This window comes from Dama dama, chromosome 27 (assembly GCF_033118175.1).
Source record: "Dama dama isolate Ldn47 chromosome 27, ASM3311817v1, whole genome shotgun sequence".
Lineage (NCBI taxonomy): Eukaryota > Metazoa > Chordata > Mammalia > Artiodactyla > Cervidae > Dama > Dama dama.
Genome location: NC_083707.1, coordinates 56,627,804 through 56,649,656, shown reverse-complemented (window position 1 = coordinate 56,649,656; position 21,853 = coordinate 56,627,804). Strand labels below are relative to the sequence as shown.

Here is a 21,853-nt window from a genome sequence, read left to right as displayed (position 1 = left end):
CTGTGGGGCACGGTAGTAACCACTGTCCCGCACTGCCAGCTTCAGCACCTTCTGCGTGGCTTCCCTTCCACTTCTCTCCGTGTTGTTTAAGGATGAACACGCTCCATGCCGTAACGGGGCATGGCCCGTGCCCTCCTCCACTCAGATGGGCTTTCCAGGCCCACGACTAAGTCTTGTGGTGCTCAGGACAAGACCTGTATACAGCCAGCGAGCGGACTGTTTTATGTTCTGTTCTGCTCTGCTGACAAATAGAACAGACCTTGCTAATGGCTGGAAGGGTGAACTCTTGAGCTCTTCACAGTTGCCGTGTAAATGCCAGGGCCTTGAGCAAGTTGCCTCTGGTGGGCAGACCTCCCTTCTTCTCTCTCCATGCCCGGCCTGCTGGCATGCTGAAGAGTCTTGTGCCTACTCCAGTGTTCATGTTCAAGTTCCACTCTTGACCCCGTGAGCAGCCACCCTCTGGCTACCCTTCAGGTCAAGAATGACTTATACTGATGGTGCATTCCACCCTCAGGAGGATGGATGCTGGAAAGAGGCCTGCAGACCCTGGGAGTGGGGCTTTGGAGTCAGGGAATTTGGGGTCCTGGGCACTGGGCGTCTGGTCAGAAATGGTGGGCGGTCTCTGGGAGTCCATGAATCCTTGACAGTACAGATGGCATACCCCATGGAGTGGAGTGGAGGAGGAGGAGGGCCAGAATCGGCCTTTGAAAACAGGGATTCCCCCAGTTTGTCAGAGTGCAGGCTCAGTCCTGGGGCTCTCAGTCCCAGTGCTGTATTGGAGAAGGCTCGTAGGTAGATATGAGATCTATGCCAGTGTGGAAAACTGGCCCAGCTTCCCAGGTGGCGCTAATGGCAAAGAACCCGCCTGCCAGTGCAGGAGACATAAGAGACGCGAGTTCGACCCCTGGGTTGGGAAGATCCTCTGGAAGAGGGCACAGCAACCCACTCCGGTGTTTTTACCTGGAGATTCCCATGGACAGAGGAGCCTGGCGGGCTGCCGTCCATGGGGTCGCAAAGAGCTGGACACGGCTGAAGCGACTTAGCATGCATGCACGCCACTCCTTTAATCAGTGGTCTGAGCCTTACCTTCATGAGTAGCATGCCGCCATCATAATATGCAGTGATTCTCTTGAGGGGTCACATGAAAACCGGCAGCCAAAGCCGGGAGAGGAGGCGTCCGCGAAGGTTCCGTGCAGGCGGCTGTGAACGCCATCCCAGGGGCCACCTCCCCATCCCCTCAGACGGGGCTGAAGAGCCTTCACCCGCCTGCAGAGAAATGCTGGGGAAATCGCCTCTGCTGTAGCATCCCTTTAAATTGTAAATCCGGGAATTATGCTCTGAGGGCCTCCTCAAAAGAAATTACTTTCCAGCGAGATTTCATGCTTTAATTTTGTCACAGTGCTGTTCGGCGGCTCAAGGGCCTGCCAGCCGCGGAGGTGCCAGCCGGGTGCGGCCACAGCGGCGGCCGCCGCGGACACCGCCCAGCGTGCCGGAAGCCCCCAGCCTCGGGCTCAGCCGGGGAACAGGTATGAGTCCGACTTTACATACTCATAAGGATTTCCTTTCTTCCTGACCTAAATACCAGTCGATGCCAGCTACCTAGGAGGAGAGGTGTTAGGGTTTGGTGTAACCTGAAGAACTGATTGGATGTGGAACCCTGGGAGAAAAAGTATTTTTTTACTCTGTTATCCTAGTGGCCAAAGTCAACAACATAAATAGCCTTAAGATTAAATGATTAAAATTGAATTAAAAAAATCTAAAAAAACTCCCCAATTCTAGTAACTTTATATTTATAGAAAAGAAATCAGTTCATTTTGGAAAATACAGACAGGAAAAAAAAAAAACCTGATAATCTCACCACCCAGTATTTTGTCTCTATACTTGTATCTATTAATATTTACTCAGTATATATATTTATCAAAATGTGATAATGCTGCATACATTTTTATAACTTCCTGTTTTTGTTTAATAATACGACTGTTTAATAATATGTTTAATAATATATAATAATATAACTATTAAAAGTTTACATTATTTTAATAGCCTTAGAGTATTTCCTGGTAGCTCAGCTGGTAAAGAAACTGCCTGCAATGCAGGACACCTTGGTTTGATTCTTGGGTTGGGAAAATCTGCTGCAGAAGGGATGGGCTACCCACTCCAGTATTCTTGGGCTTCCTTGGTGGCTCAGACAGTAAAGAATCAGCCTGCAATTGGGAGACCTGGGCTTGATCCCTGGGTTGGGAAGATCCCTTGGAAAAGGCAATGGCTGCCCACTCCAGTATTCTGGCCTGGAGAATTCCGTGGACAGAGGAGCCTGGCTGGCTACAATCCATGGGGTCGCAAAGAGTCGGACATGACTGAGCGACTTTTGCTCACTCAAGAGTATTTCATTAAATCATGATTTATCCATGTTATAGAGCATTGGTTATTTCTGGTATTTGAATACAAGAGATGATGGAGCTCCTCTAGTGCTCAGGTAGTTAAGAATCCTCCTGATGATGCAGGGGACACGGGTTCAGTCCCTGGTCTGGGGAGATCTCACATGCTGAGACGCAGCTAAGCCCGTGTGCCACAGCCACTGAGCCCACACACCACAGCTGGTGAAACCCGTGCGCCTGGAGCCCTGCTCCAGAGCGAGAGGGGCCGCCAGTGACAAGCCTGTGCACCCCAGCTGAAGAGGAGCCCCCCACCTCAGCAGCTGGAGAAAGACTGCGCTCAGCAACAAAGGCCCAGCACAGCCAAAAATAAATTAAGTTTTTTAAGTCACCATTTAAAAAAAAAGAAATAATGAAGTGAGTGCTGCCATGAAATTAAAAGACACTTGCTCCTTAGAAGGAAAGCTGTGACCAACCTAGACAGCATATTAAGAAGCAGAGACATCACTTTGCCGACAAAGGTCTGTATAGTCAAAGCTATGGTTTTTCGAGTAGTCCTGTACGGATGTGAGAGTTGGACCATAAAGAAGGCTGAGTACTGAAGAATTGATGCTTTCGAACTGTGTTGGAGAAGACTCTTGAGAGTACCTTGGACTTCAAGGAGATCAAACCAGTCAATCCTAAAGGAAATCAATCCTGAATATTCATTGGAAGGACTGATGCTGAAGCTGAAACTCCAGTACTCTGGCCACTTGATGTGAAGAGACGACTCACTGGAAAAGACCCTGATGCTGGGAAAGATTGAAGGGAGGAGAAAGGGGTGGCAAAGGATGAGATGGTTGGAGGGTATCACTGACTCAATGGATATGAATTTGAGCGAACTCCAGGAGCTTGTGAAGGACAGGGAAGTGTTGGGAGCTGCCGCGATGAGAGGAACCTGCAAGGCAGCTCTTCCCCTCGAGGTTGTCCCAGGGGCCCGGTATGTCCTTTTCTTCCTTCTGTCTTACTGTTGTTGGGCTTTCTATTAATTTTTGGAAATGATAATTTATAGTAATAAGACCTCGCTGGAAAAGTCCAAGCCTTTTTGGAAATGCTTAAGATTGCTCTGGCTCAGGACACGACCATAAACATCAAGTCATAAAAGAAAAGGCCACAGGTGTAGTTTGGCTGCTTGCTTAAAAGATTATAATGTTCCAGAATAGAAAAGAGTAGAGGTGTTTAGATTTAGAAGTAGATGTACGGCTTTAGTTTACTTGCTCCTTGGTTGAAAGGGTTTTCACTATTGCTATTTCCTTGCTGCTACTTGTTCATTGTTTCCCTTTCTTTAAACAACATGGGATATTATGGGCATTTTTGTAAAATTAGAAAATGGGGTATATAGGATTTTAATAGAAGACTTATATTAACCAGCTTTACTGCCATTATCTTACTATTAATAGAGGTGTTTTGCTGCTTTAGAGGTGTTTTTTGCTGTTTAATAGTTAATCGTTGTAAATTGAGATTTTGTGGTTTCAGGTAAAGAAAAATATCAGGTTTTTCTCATGGTACTATTTTCAGAAATGTCAAACATGTTACTGTAACCCTCCCCATGTATTGTTTTATTGTCCAAAGAATTTACACTATACCTGAGATTTATGAAACATTGTTTTTGTTAGAGTGAGAATGTTAGGCCATTGAAGCAAGAAGATTATGTATGGGATATTTAAGTATAAACTCTGTAATTGGAAACATTCTAGATGATTGCTTAGGGGAAAAACATGGGGAAAAAATATTGATGGAAGCATAAACCAATATCTGATGTAATGTGTGGTGACTTAAGGGGGAGGTAACATTCATTCTATAAAAACTGAGCTATCCTAAAAATAAAAAAAAAAGCTACCTCTTCTACGCAACATCTGTGTGTGTGTGTCTGTCTGTCTTCTCTCACTGACGCCGTCCATCCTGAGGGTTCCCCTGGATCCTGCTGGGGCTGGACCCCGGCAGGGAAGCCTGGAGTGCTGTAGTCCATGGTGTCTCAAAGAGTCAGACATTACTTAGCAACTGAACAACGACAATGAAGTGGTGTCTTTGCGAGTCATTCTGATGCCAGATGTGATGAAGGCCTTGTGCTGCCTAGTGCTTGGACTACACTAGACAATACTACAGTACAAATTTGTCGGCAAAGCCCTGAGCGATTTTTCAGGCTTCACGGGCCATTTGGTCTTATTTACTGCTATTCACCTTTCCCATTGCAATAAGAGAGCAGCCACTGGTGATATGTAAACAAATGAGTGGAACTCTATTCCAATAAAAAACTTTATTTACAAAAGCAGTAAGGGGGCATGGGGTCAAATTTGGCCAATGGACTGGAGTTTGCCAAACCCTGTTCTAGAGGCAGCATGGATCCTCTGGCCAATTACATCTAGGGGATTTAATGAAGAGCTGGGATTTGTACTTTTTTTTTTTTTTTTATCTTGATGCAGATTATATACAGCAGAGTAGAATTATTTTGTTCCTTTATTAATTGATGAGCTTCAGTTTTGGTTTTGTCCAATTAATAGTTCAAAGGAAAAACCTTCTATTTTGAGAAGTCAAGAATAGAAATGGCAGAATGTGGCAAACTTTTCAAACGAGAAACTTTGAATATGTTTGCCATGAACACTTTTCCATTTAAACAAAGGGAACTTGGCCAATCAGACCTTGGTCTCAGATGTGCTGTGTCTGGAGGGGAGAGGAGATGGTGACCCTTGACTAAAGCTTTGCTCTTCACGTTTGGGAATAAAGGGTGTCAGACTAGGGCTTCCTAATGCTCCATTCATCATGCACAGCACAGTTTTGAATTAAGTGCACGTGTATTTAGGTACTTTCACATCATGTGTCTCTTTCATGTATAAGATCAACATGGTTTGCAAAAACATGGGTTTGCAGGACAGAGTAACATCCCATTTAAAACCACTCTTGTTCTGAGCTCAGGTGTTATAGATGAAAAACAGTTCTAAATCCCGTTTGCACATTGATACCCTCTGTGGCTTAGGTAAGTCTCTTAACCAGTAATCTGTTAACTGGCAGCAATCCACAGAAAAATGCTCCTAATTTATTTTGAGTCACAGCCTTTTGAGGGTGAAAGACAGAATCCCAGGAGAACTCCAGTGGCCTAAGTAGAAAGATTAAGGGAAAATAAGTTTCACAATATAATGAATCTGGAATTTTCAGGTATCAAGAAAAGAAAACTAAACACAAGTTTGTTAATTCATTGATATGACCCCTGGTCAGAGGGTGTGGAGAAGTTATGGAACAGTAACTTCAAAGTAGTTGTCTGGTTTGGTAAAAGGAGATTAAACCCCCTTTCTCTAACATAGTGGTTCTGAACAGAGGGTGGGGAGCGGGTATTTTTGTCCCCTGGGACATATTTGGCAATGGCTAGAGACGGTTTTGGTTGTCACGGCTAGGGTGCGGTGTGTGCAATTACCGTCTACTAACTGGAAGCCAAGGTAGCCACTCAACCTCCTCCAATACACAGGTCAGCCCCACAACAAAGGATTACCCAGCTACCAGCGTTAGCAGGGTTGAGGTCAAGAAACCCTGGCCTGACAGTGGTGGGAAAAGTGACCTTGGTTAATCTATGGAGTGGGGTCTAAATGAGAAAATCCTTGACTTTGTTGTAATGCAGCTCTTCCCTTTCCCCAGGAATTGGTTCTTATTTTGAAAATTTAGGTCGAAAATTCAGATATCTACTTCATCCATCTAAAGTGTGTTCGATCAAGAAAACAGTTTCCACTTGTATAAATTTGACCCACTCTATTGCCTAAAATGATTGCCAAATATGATTAACACTTTTTTTAAAAATTGCAATTAAACTGTCATCATGATATGATTAGCTTAGAACCCTTTACGAGCAATCTTCCAAACGAGAGCCATCTCAGCAGGATTGCGCCAGTCACTGCTTTAGCTGGAGGTGGTTTTGGCGAAGGAGACTGAGAAAGTAGACCCCTCAGCGTTTGTAATAACGGCGTTTTAAATAAACGTGAGGCTGCTTATTTCTCAGTCACTTTATCAAGAGTGAGTAGAGAGGATATCCATGTGATGGAATACTATTTAGCCATAAAAAGGAAAGAAGTACTGATTCGTGCTACAGCATGAATGAACCTTGCAAATTTTATGCTAAGTGAAAAACCAGACACAGAAAACCACATATAATATTATTTAGGCCAATAGGCCAGGAATGATTCTATTCCTATGAACAGGCAAATCCGTAAGTAGATTAGAGGTTGCCAAGGGTGAGGGCCAGGGGGAATGGGGAGTAGTGACGGGTATGAGAGTTTTTTGAGGGTGACAAAAATATTTAGGAATTAGAAAGCTGTAATGGTTGCCTAACCTTGTGCACATGTTATATTTTTGTACAGTCCTTTTTTAAAAAATTTCCCAGAAGCTGCCTGACTTTCTTTTTTGTTTCTCTTTGCTCATTCAGTAATAGTTGACTCTTTAGCTCGGAACTTACTTGAGTAATTTAGACCAGTGTTTCATAGGAGTTGCTTAGGTAGTTGGGTTTCAGGTGAAGGGTGGAGAGGTGAGAGGAAAGTGAGAAATTTAGTTCATTACAGCAGGAGGCGCTGAAAAGGAGTCCTGGCAGGCTCTGGAGAAGGAAGCGGAGTAGCAGGAAATAACTTAAGTCAGTAATAATATAATAATTAACCAAAGAGAAGGGAATAAATAAGGGCGTATTTATTTAGAGAGAGAGCTGGCCTAGTAGTTTACTGTGGAGGTTTAAAATGCTAGGGAAGCCCACAGCCCCTCTGTATAGAATGGAACCAACCTACGTGCCGGCTCCTGCTAAATGACCGTGTGCGTTATCCACTTAATCCTCCAAGTAACCTCCTGAGGTAACTGGTGAGCCCTCTGTTTTACGGATGAGGAGACTTAAGCCTGGAGAGATCAGGTAACCTGTGTAGTCATGAGGCAGTCTCGTGAACAGGACAATTTTAGGTGTATACCATGACCCTCAGTCCCCAAAGAGTGGGGTCTTTGTTCAGAGCTGGCAATTTAATAGAGAAACACTGGGCGCCCAGTTACGTCCAGCGGCCGGGGTGGAGCTCGGAGGTGAAGGTCAGAGCCTGAACCGGGACGGAGACTGAGTGGCCCCGGCCCCTTGCGTTCACTGCGATGGCCGTGACAAGACCTGCCACCCACTGTTTTCGTCTTTGCATTGGACAGACGAAGTGAGAATCTGCCGGCTGGACCTAGAGTCTACCCTAGAGGAAAACGAGAAATACTTCAAACCCACTGTTACCTTTTGTTTTATGCAGGAAGCCGAAGACTGGAATATTGATGCTGAACATGGGAGGCCCTGAAACCGTCGAAGAAGTTCAGGACTTCCTTCAGAGGCTCTTCTTGGATCAAGACCTCATGACACTCCCTATCCAAAAGTAAGATGCGTGTGGATGCCTGTCCTTATCTGTTACCTGTGCGGTGCATTTTGCCCTCCCTGGATCTCATTTCTGTAGTTTCCAAAAGAAAAAAAAAAATGGTTTTAGTGCATATTGGTTAGGGCTGGAGCAGCATTATTATTTTCTGTTGGCTATGAGAAAGCTGTGATATCAGAATATCTGTAGGGGAGAGAGAAAGACAGTCAGTACAGATTTCCCCCTGAGCCCTTTCCTCCCCAGAGCTCTGGAAATTGGGGTGGTCTGGACACACTGCAGAAGGACCTTTAAAGATCTTTGAAGATAGATTTGTGCTTGGTACTTGACGACTGGCTGACACTCAGAGAAGCAATGAGTATTATTCGTTTGCATCGTGAAGGTGGATTCTTGCTGTCCTTCTTCCCTTCCTTTCATTCTTTCTTCCCTTCTTCCTTCTCTCCTTTTTCTTTGTCTTTTAAAAATAACTGTATTTATTTTTGGCTGTGCTGGGTCTCTGTTGCCGCACAGGCTTTTCTGTAGTTGCAGCAAGCGTTTCTAGTTGCAGTGCGCAGGCTTCTCACTGCAGTGGCTTTTGTTGCTGAGCATGGGCGCCAGGGTCCTTGGGCTGCAGGAGTTGTGGAATGTGGGCTCAGGAGTTGCGGCTCCTGGGCTCTAGCGCACAGGCTCGGTAGTGGTGGCGCACAGACTTAGCTGCTCTGTGGCATGTGGGATCTTCCTGGCCTGGGGATTAAACCCCTGTTTCCTGCATTGGCAGTGGGATTTACCACTAAACCACCAGGGCAGCCCTTTCCTTTTTCTTTAAAATAGGGTTTTTAAATAAAAAAATTGTGCATGCATATGATAAAAATGCAAACAGTTAAAAAATATTTACAGTAAAAAGTGGGTGCCTCTTTCCCCTTGGACTGTAGTCTTCCACTTACCCACCCCAGAGGTAAGTGCTATGAGGTCCAGAAATTGTCCATGGACATCTGAGAATATACACACACACATACACAATCCCCCCCTTTTACACAAATGTGAATGGGTTCATGTTTGTTATTTGTCACTTTGCTATTTTTTTCTGAAACCTAATAATGTATCTTGGAGATTATTCTGTAACAGATGGTATAGATCTTGCTCATTCTGTTTTCACGACTACGTAGAACTGCATGGTATGGTCATACCTTCATTTATTTAACCAGTGCCTCACTGATGGACACTTGGATTGTCTTCAGTGTTAACAATGAACTTGCTTGCCCATACATCTTTGCTCACGTGGGCAAGTATATCATGGGGTTACTATGCATTTTCTTAAATTAAGAGGGCTATGCGCTGCCAAATGTCTTGTTGTGCCAGTTCTTGTTAGGTCCAGGATCAAGAAGGGTTAAGTTAGTGGCCGGCACACAGGCTCTGCATGGATGGTGGGGATCCTGCTGCTAGAGCCACTTGTGGGGCAGAGGAGGCTACTCCCCTGAGTCCGTCAGGTTCTCTCTCTCTAATCTGTGTCGAAGGAGCTGGCTGGAGTCAGTGACCTTGAGCTTCTAATCAAGCCTTCTAAAGGCTTGATTTTATTAGGCTCTTCTTAAACTTTAGCTTTTTTTTTTTTTCAATCGAGTAGAAAATGTTTCTGAGGTTGCTTAAGCTGGAATAAAATGATTTCGATGTTCAATGATTTAGTAAGCTGGGACCATTCATCGCCAAACGCCGAACCCCCAAAATTCAGGAGCAGTACCGCAGGATCGGAGGCGGATCGCCCATCAAGATGTGGACCTCCAAGCAGGGGGAAGGCATGGTGAAGCTGCTGGATGAGCTGTCCCCGCACACAGGTAGGGCATTTCTCAACTCACGTCCCACTAGCGTTGTTCTTTCAAGGGGTAGTTATGAAATTCACAGCATTATTGGATGCCAAATGCAGTTCTGGGTGCCAGCAGCTCTCCATTTGAGGGGGTTCCTACATGATGGCCTGGCCGCCGACCTCAGTTCTCTGGCATTATCGTTATCCTCTGTCCTCAGCTGTATAGTCTTTCTGCTGCTTCCTTATGTTACAAGGGAAAACTAAGGTTTTGGAACATTAGCCTCAAAATGAAGGTGGCGTTCACACCTCCAACTGTGAAAAAAAAAAAAAAGAGGCACATATCATTGTTCTGGGAAGAAAGAAATCTTTGGGAAATGGGTTGAGGCTGCTGCTTCCCAGATGGTGCTAGTGGTAGAGAACCTGCCTGCCAGTGCAGGAGACATAAGAGATGTGAGTTTGATCCCTGGATCAGGAAGATTCCCCTGGAGGAGGGCATGGCAACCCACTCCAGTATTCTTGCCTGGAGAATCCCATGGACAGAGGAGCCTGGTGGGCTACAGTCCATAGGGTCACAAAGAGTCAGACTCGACTGAGCAACTTAGTGAATTAGTTCTGTGTGGATGGCTAATTAGATCAGCCACTAGAGCAGAATCAGCAGCTGTCACTGCGGCCATGAGCCTCTACGCAACTTTCAGCAACCGCTTTCAGCTCTTGGCAACACCCTCGTTGTGAGTCATTTAAGTGCCTTGTCATGCATGGCATTAAAAAGAGGGTTGCGTATATCTGGTGGCTGTTCTCTGAGAACCTCTAACACAAGTTATAGTGCACACAATGAAACATTAACTGCACGAAGGAACTCGGAGTGCTGTATTTAACTGCGTTCAAGACACCATTGGTTGCAGGTTGCACCGTTGTTTTTTCATAATGTGCCCACGTGCATGCTAAGTCACTTCAGTCGTGTCCAACTCTTTGTGACCCTATGGACTGTAGCCCACCAGGCTCCTCTGTCCATGGGATTCACAAAGACATAAGACCTCTGCCAGTTAATTTTAAGACAGCGTCTGCTGTAGACCAATGCAAGATGTTTAAAAATGTGCATCTTAGGATATATGAAATGTGTTCATTGCTGCAGTTTAAGGTTCAGAATCAGGACAGGAGTGAGACATAGTGGGGACCATCAAGGAGGGAGGCCCGCTAGGCAGGATCGAGAGCATCTCACTGAGTATCATCTTGAGTTGCTCTTGGAACCCACGGGTTTGCGTCACATGCGGGACCAAAGGCTCCCACGCTTGGTGGAGCTTCTCACTTGGAAAGTTGCTCGGTTGCGCTTTGACTGTTCGCTTTGCTCGCTCCCTTCGCTTGTGGCTGCAGGGCCCTGACACGGTCAGCCACGCGTGACACAGGGTGTCTTTTAAATTGTCCGGTGAGGGGAACTTGACTGATGTCACCTCACACACCTACCTAGAGAACACACTCCTAGGCATTAACAGTTTATCGCAGTGAAGGTTCGGGGTGAACCGGGTCTGCAGTTGCTGTGCTGCCCTCAGTGGACAGAGGTGCTGGGAAGACTCCGCTTTCCCTGTTGACATCTTAGTCCAGCGCCCGTCACTGAAGGCCCCAGTGGAGCCGTCAGCCTTGGAGAAGGAACACCCGTGCATCGTCCTCGTCCCCTCTTTGTGCTGAGGCTGCGGGCTTGTCCAGGCCCGGAGGGTCAGCCGTGGTCTCCACCTCCTGGGGCGGCCTGGAAGGAGCCCCATAGAATGACCTGGATTTACCCCAGTGTCCCATTCCCTGATCATGGGGTCCTAGACCCTGAGGCGGGGAAAGGTTGAAGGCAAAGAGAGAAGGCGGGAGAGGATGGGATGCTTAGATGGCATCACCGACTCAGTGGACGTGAACTTGAGCAAACTCTGGGAGACGGTGGAGGACAGAGGAGCCTGGCATGCTGCCGTCCGTGGGTTCGCCAGGAGTCAGACACGACTTGAAGACTGAACAACAATGACCCACTCGCTGTCAGACACCTGGTGTTGACCCTCGGGCATGTCACCAGCCCCTGCGGGCCATGCTTGGGACTCTCTGAGGCAGACAAGTTCAATTCTGCCTTTCTCCTGCGTGGTAGATGGCCATCTCGTCATTCCAGCAGGCCTGCCCTGGGGGCGGAGGGGTGTTTAAGGAGGCCCACGACCACCCACACATTCACTCATCAGCGGCCCGGCCAGGGCCCTGCCCTGGTGATGCTGCTATTCAAAGTCGAAACACATGGCTTCTACTCATGAGAAGCTTCTGGTCTCTTGTGGCCTTACTGCTCCAGCCCAGTCTGCTCCAGGGGCCAAGAGGAAAATCTTCTGAAGCCTTAGTAGAGCGATTCTCTACAAAACCAGTGTAGCCGCTGATGAAGATGTGGTAAACAGTCTCAAGGTTTGGCAGCTTCTTTGGGGGAACTTTGCATGAAAGACTAATAAGGCGATTACCAGACTTGGCTCCATGGCTCCCTCAGGGGCTCGCCCAGGTTACCTGGAAGTTTTTTGTCCCGCTGGTCACACTTCGCCGGGTGGACCCGAAGCTGGCAGTGGGCCCTCAGCCGCCTTGGGGACTAGCACGGGTTCCCTCCCTGCCTCCCTCCTTCCTGCTGCTTTTCCTTCCCGCTTCCTGCTTCCCTGTCTCTGCATCTCTTTCCTCCCTTCTTACAGTTTTTATCCTGTAAAATTATAAAGTTTATTTCTGAACTGTGTCTATTTGTTCATGTATATTTGGAAAATCTCTCTTTAGACAAAAAAATTAAAAAGGTGTGATGATTACAGCCAGATAAGAGTGTTTCATATTCCCGTCTGGGGGGCAAACAGTTGTTACTTGGTAGCCTGGATAGAAAGTTTGAGGCTTGCACAGGCTCTGCACAGACTTGAGTATTGACTAAACACAGCGCGCTCCACGAGGGAATATAACTTGGAATCCGTTTCACAGAGTGAGACTGCACCGCAGTCATTTAAGAAATACAGAAGGAATACAGATGAGAGGTGTAGTCATTTCAGTTCATGAAAAGTTAAAATCTAAAATACATTTTAGGGCTTCCCTGGTGGTCTAGTGGTTAGAGATCCACCTGCCAGTGCAGGGGACGCAGGTTCTATTCCTGGTCCCGGAAGGTTCCACCTGCCTCGGAGCAGCCTAAGCCCAGGGCCTACAGCTCCTGAAGCTTCTTTAGCTGTGCACCTAGAGCCTGTGCTCGGCCACAAGAGAAGCCGCTGCGGTGAGAAGCTCTCTCACAGCAGCTGGAGAGCAGCCCCTGCTCCCCGCAGGCAGAGAAAGCCCACGTGCTGCGGCAAAGACCAGCGCAGCCAAAATGAATGACCATACATGATCCTGTTTTTTTTTTTTTTTTTAATTTTTATTATTATTATTTTTTTTTCCAGTGGGTTTTGTCATACATTGATATGAATCAGCCATGGATTTACACGTATTCCCCATCCCAATCCCCCCTCCCACCTCCCTCTCCACCCGATTCCTCTGGGTCTTCCCAGTGCACCAGGCCGGAGCACTTGTCTCGTGCATCCCACCTGGGCTGGTGATCTGTTTCACCATAGATAGTATACATGCTGTTCTTTTGAAATATCCCACCCTCACATTCTCCCACAAAGTTCAAAAGTCTGTTCTGTATTTCTGTGTCTCTTTTTCTGTTCTGCATATAGGGTTATCGTTATCACCTTTCTAAGATCCTGTTTTTAAAAAAGGAATACAGTAAAATATATTTTAAAAGCGATATCTAGTTATATGCACTGTGTCTGCTTTCAGTGAAGCTCTTGAGTAAGTGCTACTCAGTAAAAGACTTTTATTCTTTATTGGATGCAAAATGGGATCATTTCAGGCTCAGCTGGCTTCCCCATTCCTGGTTGTGTGAGATCAGGCAGATGACTCAACTCGCGAGCCCCATCTGGAAAATGGGGATAATAACACACTCCCACTCCTAGGATCACTGTGAACATTAAAATCAGAGAATCCTCAGAGGCATTAGCATGGCTACATGATAGACATTCAGAAGACTTGAGCTTTTCTTATTCACCATGATCAGCTACAAATTAAAAAGCATCATAATAGCTTCATGCCCTTCTCTCAAAGAGTCATGTACGAATCAGACGTTTGAATTATTGCCCATTGCTAATGAATGAAGGTTAATGAAGTTTTACTGTTTAAAAAAATGTTTTTTCTGTTTTTTTTTTTTTTTTTAACGTCTCTGTAGTTCTCTCCAGAGTGTTCACTGGGTGGCTGCTCTGAGGGTGGATGAGGCGGGGTCAGCAAGTCGTGTTGCGGGCTCGCTCTGGCCGGGTGTGGTGCCCGCTAGGCGGGGTGCTGGTTGACCCCCTGGAGCCGCCTTCCTCTCCCCAAGGCAGCTGGGAGCCTCCGTGAAGGCTTGTTAGTTCCTCAGGATAGGCCCAGTGCCTTGTCATTTTTTCTGAAACATGTTTTTGCAGGCCGTCTTGAACTGGACCATTTGGAAAGCATTATCTGTTCTTTACAGAGTATCTTATTCTGTCTCACCTCCAGATATGGTTGCCACCCTGCCTTTATCTGTGAGGGAGGCCTCTCCACCTCTCTGAGTCTGTAACATCTGAGAAACTCCCAGGCCCTGGGCGTTTAGGCTGCAGCTTTCAACTCCCAGCAGCCTGTGGAAAGGAAAATGCCAGAAGCCGGGTGACCCACAGCGTTTGGGGGATCTGGCTCTGTCAGTCTGATCATTGTATTGTCTCAAAATAGATCAGAAAGCAAATTCCACTTCAGCCTCAGTGCAGAGCACCGAGAGCTCCTGAAAAGTGGGCCTGAAGATCCTGTGATCGTGGACGGTTTTAGTGCGAACCTCATAATCTTTCAACAAGCCGTCCTCGGGAGTTTGCTTATCGGGTTCTGTCCTCTGGGGGAGTTTAACGGCAGGCCACCATGTTTTATGCAAGAGACCAGAAAATCGGAGGCCTCGAAGGGCCAGGCAGCCGAGAAGGATTTCATTTGTGTCCCCTCCTTCCTCTTTTTGTTCCTTCCTCTTTTTGTAGTCGGCACTGGAGAACATTGAGTCAGACCATCCTCCCCACGCACAGACGTGCTGCTCCCCCCCGGGTTGACTCTGCCTCTGTTCTTGACCGCACGGTCCACTGATTCGGTCCCCTGGTCAAGTTACTGAGGGATGCTTTATAGGTCTATATCCACCATGCACGTATATATAATACATATATAATACACACATACATATATATAATACACATTTATTCATATACATAACACACACACACATATAAAATACACATTATAGTATGTACACAGAGACACACACACAATTAATGTATTATCTTTTCCTTCTCTTCAACTGAAATGTTTTCTTGTGGCAATTTAGCATCATATTCTTGGCTGCAGCCCTGGCTGAGGCCTGACAGTAAGATGACCTTGGTTTTACTAGACTTAACGTTTATGTCATGTATTTTCAATTTCATCCCTGAGTATAAACTGGGTATAATCCTATGAAAAGACAAGTAAACAGGATGCATGAGTGTTCAGTTGTGTCTGACTCTTTGCCACCCCATGGACTGCAGCCCACCAGGCTCCTCTGTCCATGAGATTTCCCAGGCAAGAACACTGGAGGGGGTTGCGGTTTCCTTCTTCAGGGGATCTTCCCGATTCGGGAATAGAACTGGAGTCTCCTGCTTGGTGGGTAGATTCTTTACCACTGAGTCACCTGGGAAGCCCTGGGTAACTTTAGGAAGCTTCCACTTTTATGATTTTATAAATGCCTAAAAAAATTGGTTGAGGAGCTTTTAAAATAATAAAGGAGGAGATAGAATTGATGAAGTGATGGAACAGGGAATACAAAGACACCCCCTGACTTGGGACATTTAGGAGCCAGAAGAATGATTTTATTGTTAATTTTTGTCCACTGCACTCAGCAATGTGAGGTCTTAGTTCCCTGACCAGGGATCGAACCCATGCTCCCTACTTTGGAAGCAGAGTCTTAATCATTGGATTGGCAAAGCAGTCCCAGAAGAATGATTTTAAATCCCACTCAGTGCCTCCAAGTTAAGCATTGTTGTTGAGTTTGGTCTTGTTTTTCATGTAAGTGAGGAGAATCGTTTCAATCATTTGTTATCAATGAACTTTTATTGAGTATCCCAAAGCTTTCATGTAGATGAGGTGGCCTGGGGTCTGAGGGAGCAGGAGAAGGGAACTTGGGTGATGAGAAGGCTGGGGTGAAGTGGTGGGTATGGACGGAGCACAGGCTCTGGGGTGAAGAGACCACAGTAAATCTCATCTGGACCATCTGCTAGGTGTGCCTTTGGGTGGCTCATTAACCTCTGAGAGTCTGTTTCCTTATCTGAAAAACGGGGTTTAGATGAGAAGAAAAAAGTACAGTGTCTGCTATGGTGCCTGGTCCATAGAGGAGGTTATATTTAAGAATAAATGCTAGTTCTCGACTCCTTGCTCTTGAGTCTCTCTTGTCTTGGCCAAGGGCAGAGAATAAGACATGGAAGTTTGAGTTTTAAAAACCACGTGTTCCATGAAAATATATGTGTGATGGGGGAGATTGATCACAGAAAAAGAGTGGTGAAAAATGCATCTACCAGTGAAAGCCTGGAGAAGATCCAAGGAATATTCTAACCTTGCCCACATTATCAGCCTCACAGGAAATTAGGTTAACTGTCCTTTGTTCTGGGCACTGCATTATGTTCGGAATGTATATCAAGATGAATACTCTCTCCTTTCCACACATGCTTCCTAACAGCCCCGCACAAGTACTATATTGGATTCCGGTACGTCCACCCGTTAACAGAGGAAGCGATTGGAGAGATGGAGCGGGACGGCCTGGAGAGAGCGGTCGCCTTCACGCAGTACCCCCAGTACAGCTGCTCCACCACGGGTAAGCCTGCCTGCCGACGGCGGGGGCGGCCCGGCCCCGCTGAGAACCAGCAGAGCGAGGGCCGGAGGAGAGGGTGAATCACTTTCGATCTGAATGGCAAATCCAGCCTGTCTGTGTTAAACGCGAGAGTTCAGGTCAGTCTATTTGAGATCTCATGGTTCATCTGTCCCTTGAGTTATTAGCCAGTGCCCTGAGAATTACAAATGGTGGGTGAAAGGCAGCGGCCTCCAGGGTCCAGTGCTTTAATGCATGTAGAATGGAGCCGCGATGCACCTTAAGTCACTTTCTGTGTTTGTGTAATAAACCTTTGTTTTTATAGCTATGCCAGTATTCTTATTAATGCAGCAAAGGTGATAGATGTTTCCACTTTGCAAGCAGAGGTGTCCATACAACGTTGGAAATGTGGATATGTATTTTGGTTACGGGTTGGTCCTGGTCAAACCAAGGCCCAGTTTAGGGTTTCCTCAGTGCTCTAGATTTGAGCAAGTATTACTAGGTGGTGTTTCCTAGATATTTAATTGGAGCTGGAGGATAATGTTTTGCCAATCTCTGTAGCATTAGGTATAGGTAAATCATCTAATGTCAGCCACAATTACTTTTGTTTGCATTCTTTTTCAAGGCTCTGGGGTCAGCACATTTTTACTTCTAAATTGCTTTTGGACATTAGTGCATATTATTTCTATAACAGGAAGGAGAAGACAAAAGGCTACTGGAAGAAATCTTGCAAGCCTAGTGTGTACCTTAAATATTTATTCAGAGCCCCTATGAAAGTGCCTCAAGAGTTTGAATTGTGATTTCTTTTGGATATGTGCCTTTAAAATGTCTGGTAACATGTATACCATGTTATTGGAGAAAAATTTTATGACCTTTCTAAGCTATACTTTTTGCCTGGCTTTCAAAAATATACCTCAACTCACCATGTACATGTCTGTTCTCAAAATTAAGCAAGAAGATGGTTATTTATGTGACAAAGGGTTGACGACCGGCGTGTCTCCCAGCTGGCTCGGCCTGTGTGTGCCCCCCAGGACACAGGGAAGGTGCAGCCTCGCTGCAGAGGTGTGAAGGCACGTTCATTCCTGGAGGCCACTAGAGGGTCATTTATCTGTTGCTTTATTTACACACATGTTGTGGCAGCACCAGTATATTTGATGTATCACTTTTTTTTTCTTTTTTTTTAATATCTGCACATTTATTGAGTTTATCATGTAAAGTAGAGAGATTTAAGTCTTCCATAACAGGATTCTGACAGTATTTCTAATTCTTTAGTTAAGATTTCTGTCTCTGAAAACTTCCTACTTTTTATGTAGTCTTGCTTTTGATCAATCACTTTTTTTAATCAGGCAATTTTTTTTTTTAGTTATGCTCTCCCCTTAATTGATACTTCAGGCATTTCATTGAATGTTTCTGAGTGATCCAGAAGACCTCCTGTGGCTTCTGGAAGTCCTTTTGTATTGGCTTGACCAAAAAGTTCCTTCAGGCACGATGTTACAGGAAAATCCAAACGAACTTTCTGGCCAACCCAATCCATCTGAAAATGAATGTTCCTCTGTGAAATGTGGCTTGCAACATGCAGGTGGCGGTGACTGCTTCTTGATTTCTGGAGAGACGGGTTTTGAACCTGGGATGGACTCCATTTGGATTTATCTGACTCATTGCAGTCTGCTCAGAAAAATGGAACTGGATTTATTTTTTTGAAAATCGAGTCTTAGCCTGAGAGTACATGTGCTGTCAGTATGGCTTTGTCCTGGCAAGCATTTTTTATTTGGAGACCTGACTGATGAATAGTTCTAGTAGAGAAACTAGTGGTATCAGGAAGCATGGCTGTTTTGGGAGCATTTGCCCCACGTGAAGATTGATGAGGAGGCCCCATGTTAGGGTTGGTTTCATAGGATTAGGGCTTGGCCCCAGTGCCAAATCCTCTAGGCCAGGAAAAAAATTGCCCTGGGTTGGCACCATCTGCTTTCCTTTCTTTAGTCTTTGAATTTTCATGTTAACCATCTCTTGCTTAGAAATACAAGTTTTGATAGATTACCTACAAGGATTTGGTACCCATTTAACATATTCTAGGGAGTGAGGATAATTTAATAAAGCAGATGAAAATAGAGAATGAGCTTAGAAGCCTTAATAAGCTGCTATTCTTGTCAATGAGCCATTAAAAAGGATGATTATAAAGCTTTTATTATAATGTGGAAAACATTCATTCATAATGCTAAGGAAAAATGCCCTAAATATTCAGGATACAAAAGTGCCCATATACTGAAATGAATTTGTGAAACATCACAGCTGTAAAGAAAAATCACTGGAAAGAACTAGTTAGAATAAAACAATGATTATGGTAGCATGCTGGGGTCATGGCTGGTTTCTTTTTCCTCTCTTTCCTACCCCCTATACTTCCTGTAAATGGGGTTGATTCCCTTCATAACGGGGAAAAAAAATGTAACATGTTTTCCGTTGTAAGACTTGGTCCTTGCAAATAACGACCACTTATATTTCATAAATCCACTTCTCTAGAGAAGTGGCCTCACTAATCTTTGAAAGGTCATTGAAATTGATTGCTTTTTAGTGATCTTCATTTGCAGGGTAGTTAGATCTATATGCATTTTAGAGTATTGAAATGATCGTAATTAGACTGACTCAGTGCAGAAGTTACCTGCTTTGAACTTATAATTACTGCCTTTACTAGTCGGTTTTTTTATTTTCACCATAATCCACATGCATGTACTAAGTGGCCCCTGTATATTTCAGGCAGCAGCTTAAATGCCATTTACAGATACTATAATGAGGCGGGCAAGGAGCCCACAATGAAGTGGAGCACGATCGACAGGTGGCCAACGCACCCCCTCCTCATTCAGGTAAGCCGGCCACTGCCAGCTGCCCGCCCCAGCTTCTGGTGTGGGCCAGGCTCTTGTCCCAGCCTGCTTTGTGTGTGTCCTTCCGAGCCTACTGTTCTCTTCCTTAAATCGTGTGCTGGGGAATAAAAAAAAAAGGTATTTGAGTCTTGATTTATTATGCCAGGAGAAAAGAAATGTAAAGGTTAAAGGTTTCCTCCCTTTCTTCAGATTAATAGTATTAATTGCAAACTATAGCAGAATTATGTTTTGAATTTTGTATTTCACAGTGACCAAAAGAACGTTAAAGAATATGCAAGGGAAAAGAATTATGCAGGGTATTTTATCTAATCTCCATTCATAGACTGAATAGCCAACTAATAGATTCTCTATTTTCTAAATCTGTTAAAATATCAAGACCTAAAGATTTTAAAGGGAATATATCTACATGCTCCGAGACACAGAATAAATTTAACATTTCAATTGAGAAAATGTCATATATTAGAAGAAGTTTCATATTTCCCCTACGCAGTTTTATATACATAATATTTATAGTAACAGATGCTTGGTTTTAGGAGAATCAGTTAAAACTACAGTTCCAACGCTTTGAAATGGTGTTAGGATATACTTTTTCACTCTTTGAATATGGGAGTACTACTGGGGATTGTCCATCATACACACACTGCTTGGTTCTGTTGGCAAAAGTTTTCTACCTTTGAGTTAGTTTAGGTAGAAGAAATAGTGAGTGACGTGGGGCTCATCTAGTTTATGTTTCATCCCTCGGAGGTTCTCAGGCAAAATACCTGCTTACACACTTTTTTTTGAAGCCTGGAGTCACGTCAGTCTGTAACCACTAGATGGTGGTAGACCTCGCGGAACGCCGGCCGGCTCGCCCCTGAGCGGTCCGTGTGCATAGGTGCTGTCAAGGGTTAACGCAGAGGCCGAAATTCAGTTTTAAGCGAGAAGTGGGCAGAAGGCGCCACCCCCTCAGGGATGGGTGTCGTTTTGGTCCGGGTGTGGTGTCCCCACCGAGTGTGCTGTTTCCGGGGAGGCGGTGCCCGTCCAGACTGCCTGCAGCCCCAGTCTGGCCTGCCTGCTCCGCTCCGGAGGCCCGGGCTTGGGAATGAGGGGTGTCTCAGGTCAGCGGTGCCATGTGGCAGCAGAGAAGCGGGGATCTGGGCAGCATCTGCCTGCCCTGATCGAGGCGGTAATTAGATTTGCATTAAAATTCAGTCCTTTGAAAAGCGGGGAAGCCGAAAGATGGAAAGGTCTCTTAACTGAGGAAGTCTCCCTTCATAAAATGAAAGGGAGTTTTAGAGGCATTTATCCGCCCTCCTCGATGGTGTGATTGAAGGCTCTGAGAGCCGCCTGCCGCTTTCATTCTGCAGAGGGGCTGCGCCTGGAAAATACCGCAGATGGGTTTTAGATGATTTCAGGGCACTTCTGCTTGCCCACGCCTCCTCCGTGCTGCAGACGGCTTAGAGTTTGCTGTAAGCCGTAACAAATTGTGTCTCTACTTGCATGCAAGATGATAAAAGGAGAAATCCTACTAAAATCTTGAGGAAACAGAAATTTAGAGTTTATTAGTATTATGTGGATTACATGAGAAGAAGATTTGATATCTAGTGGAAATGGAAAAAAAAAAAAAACCACCCCAAACTAAACAAAAAATAAAAGCTGGAACTAAAAATCTTGTGTTTAAACTACATTTCTGCTTATAATAGATAGTAATTACTGAAAATAGCCATTTTGCTTCTGTTATCTAACTGCTGGAATATTTAAAGTAAATGTATGTTGCAGGCTCTCTTTAAACTTTGCATTGGGCCTCATTATCTGGGCTTGTACAAATATAATCTTTTCTGAGCATCCTTAGTCTACTAACACTGCAGAGACCACCAGAAAATACTGTTTATGTCGGTGTCTCATCCTATCACATTGACTCTGTAGGTAAATTATACATTTTGAAAAGGGAGCAAACTCTCTAAGCACCATTTTGTGCCTTTGAGCGTTAATTTATCAAAATTTGAGGGGTCTGAGAAAACTAATAATATTGCAATTTTTGTTATGGAGTAATTGCTCATCCTGTCATATTAACCACTGATGTATCAAAATGCCATCAAGTGCAAATGTACATGGTTCTGGTAAACTGTCCTTGATAATTTTTTTAATATTATGTTTTAAAAACATTTTTATTTGGAAATAATTTCAAGCATGCAGAAAAATTACCAGAATAGTGTATATGGAACTCTCATCTCTTTATTTAGATTCCTCTGTTAACATTTATCCTACTTTATCATTTGCATACCCTTTATGTGTGTGTGCATGTGTGTGTCTATGTATACATAATTTTTTCCTGAACCTTTTGAGAATAAGATATATATATGTACACACACACACACACACAGAGACGTGTAAAACCACTCTTTACACCTAAACAGTATATTCTTTTCCATAGCAATGATACAATATTCAACTTCAGCAAACTTCATATTGATACTGAAATCTATCCAACCTCCGTTCATACTCCAATTTTGTCAGTTGACCCATTCATGTCCTTTGTAGCCATTTGCTTTATAAGTTGAATGACA

The 21,853-nt window shown here is 44.8% G+C and overlaps 1 protein-coding gene across 2 annotated transcripts in view; it reads left to right on the top strand.

Annotated features, from left to right (window-relative positions):
• Positions 1-21,853, top strand: part of FECH (ferrochelatase) — a 39,135-nt gene that overhangs the window by 4,372 nt on the left and 12,910 nt on the right. Inside the window, exons 2-6 of one of the 2 annotated variants that reach the window (XM_061130696.1) lie at positions 1,400-1,526; positions 7,658-7,777; positions 9,431-9,579; positions 16,303-16,437; positions 19,183-19,289. In XM_061130696.1, coding sequence (XP_060986679.1) covers positions 1,400-1,526; positions 7,658-7,777; positions 9,431-9,579; positions 16,303-16,437; positions 19,183-19,289 — 638 coding nt within the window. The remainder of the gene's footprint in view (positions 1-1,399; positions 1,527-7,657; positions 7,778-9,430; positions 9,580-16,302; positions 16,438-19,182; positions 19,290-21,853) is intronic. The other variant, XM_061130697.1, reaches the window with a different exon arrangement.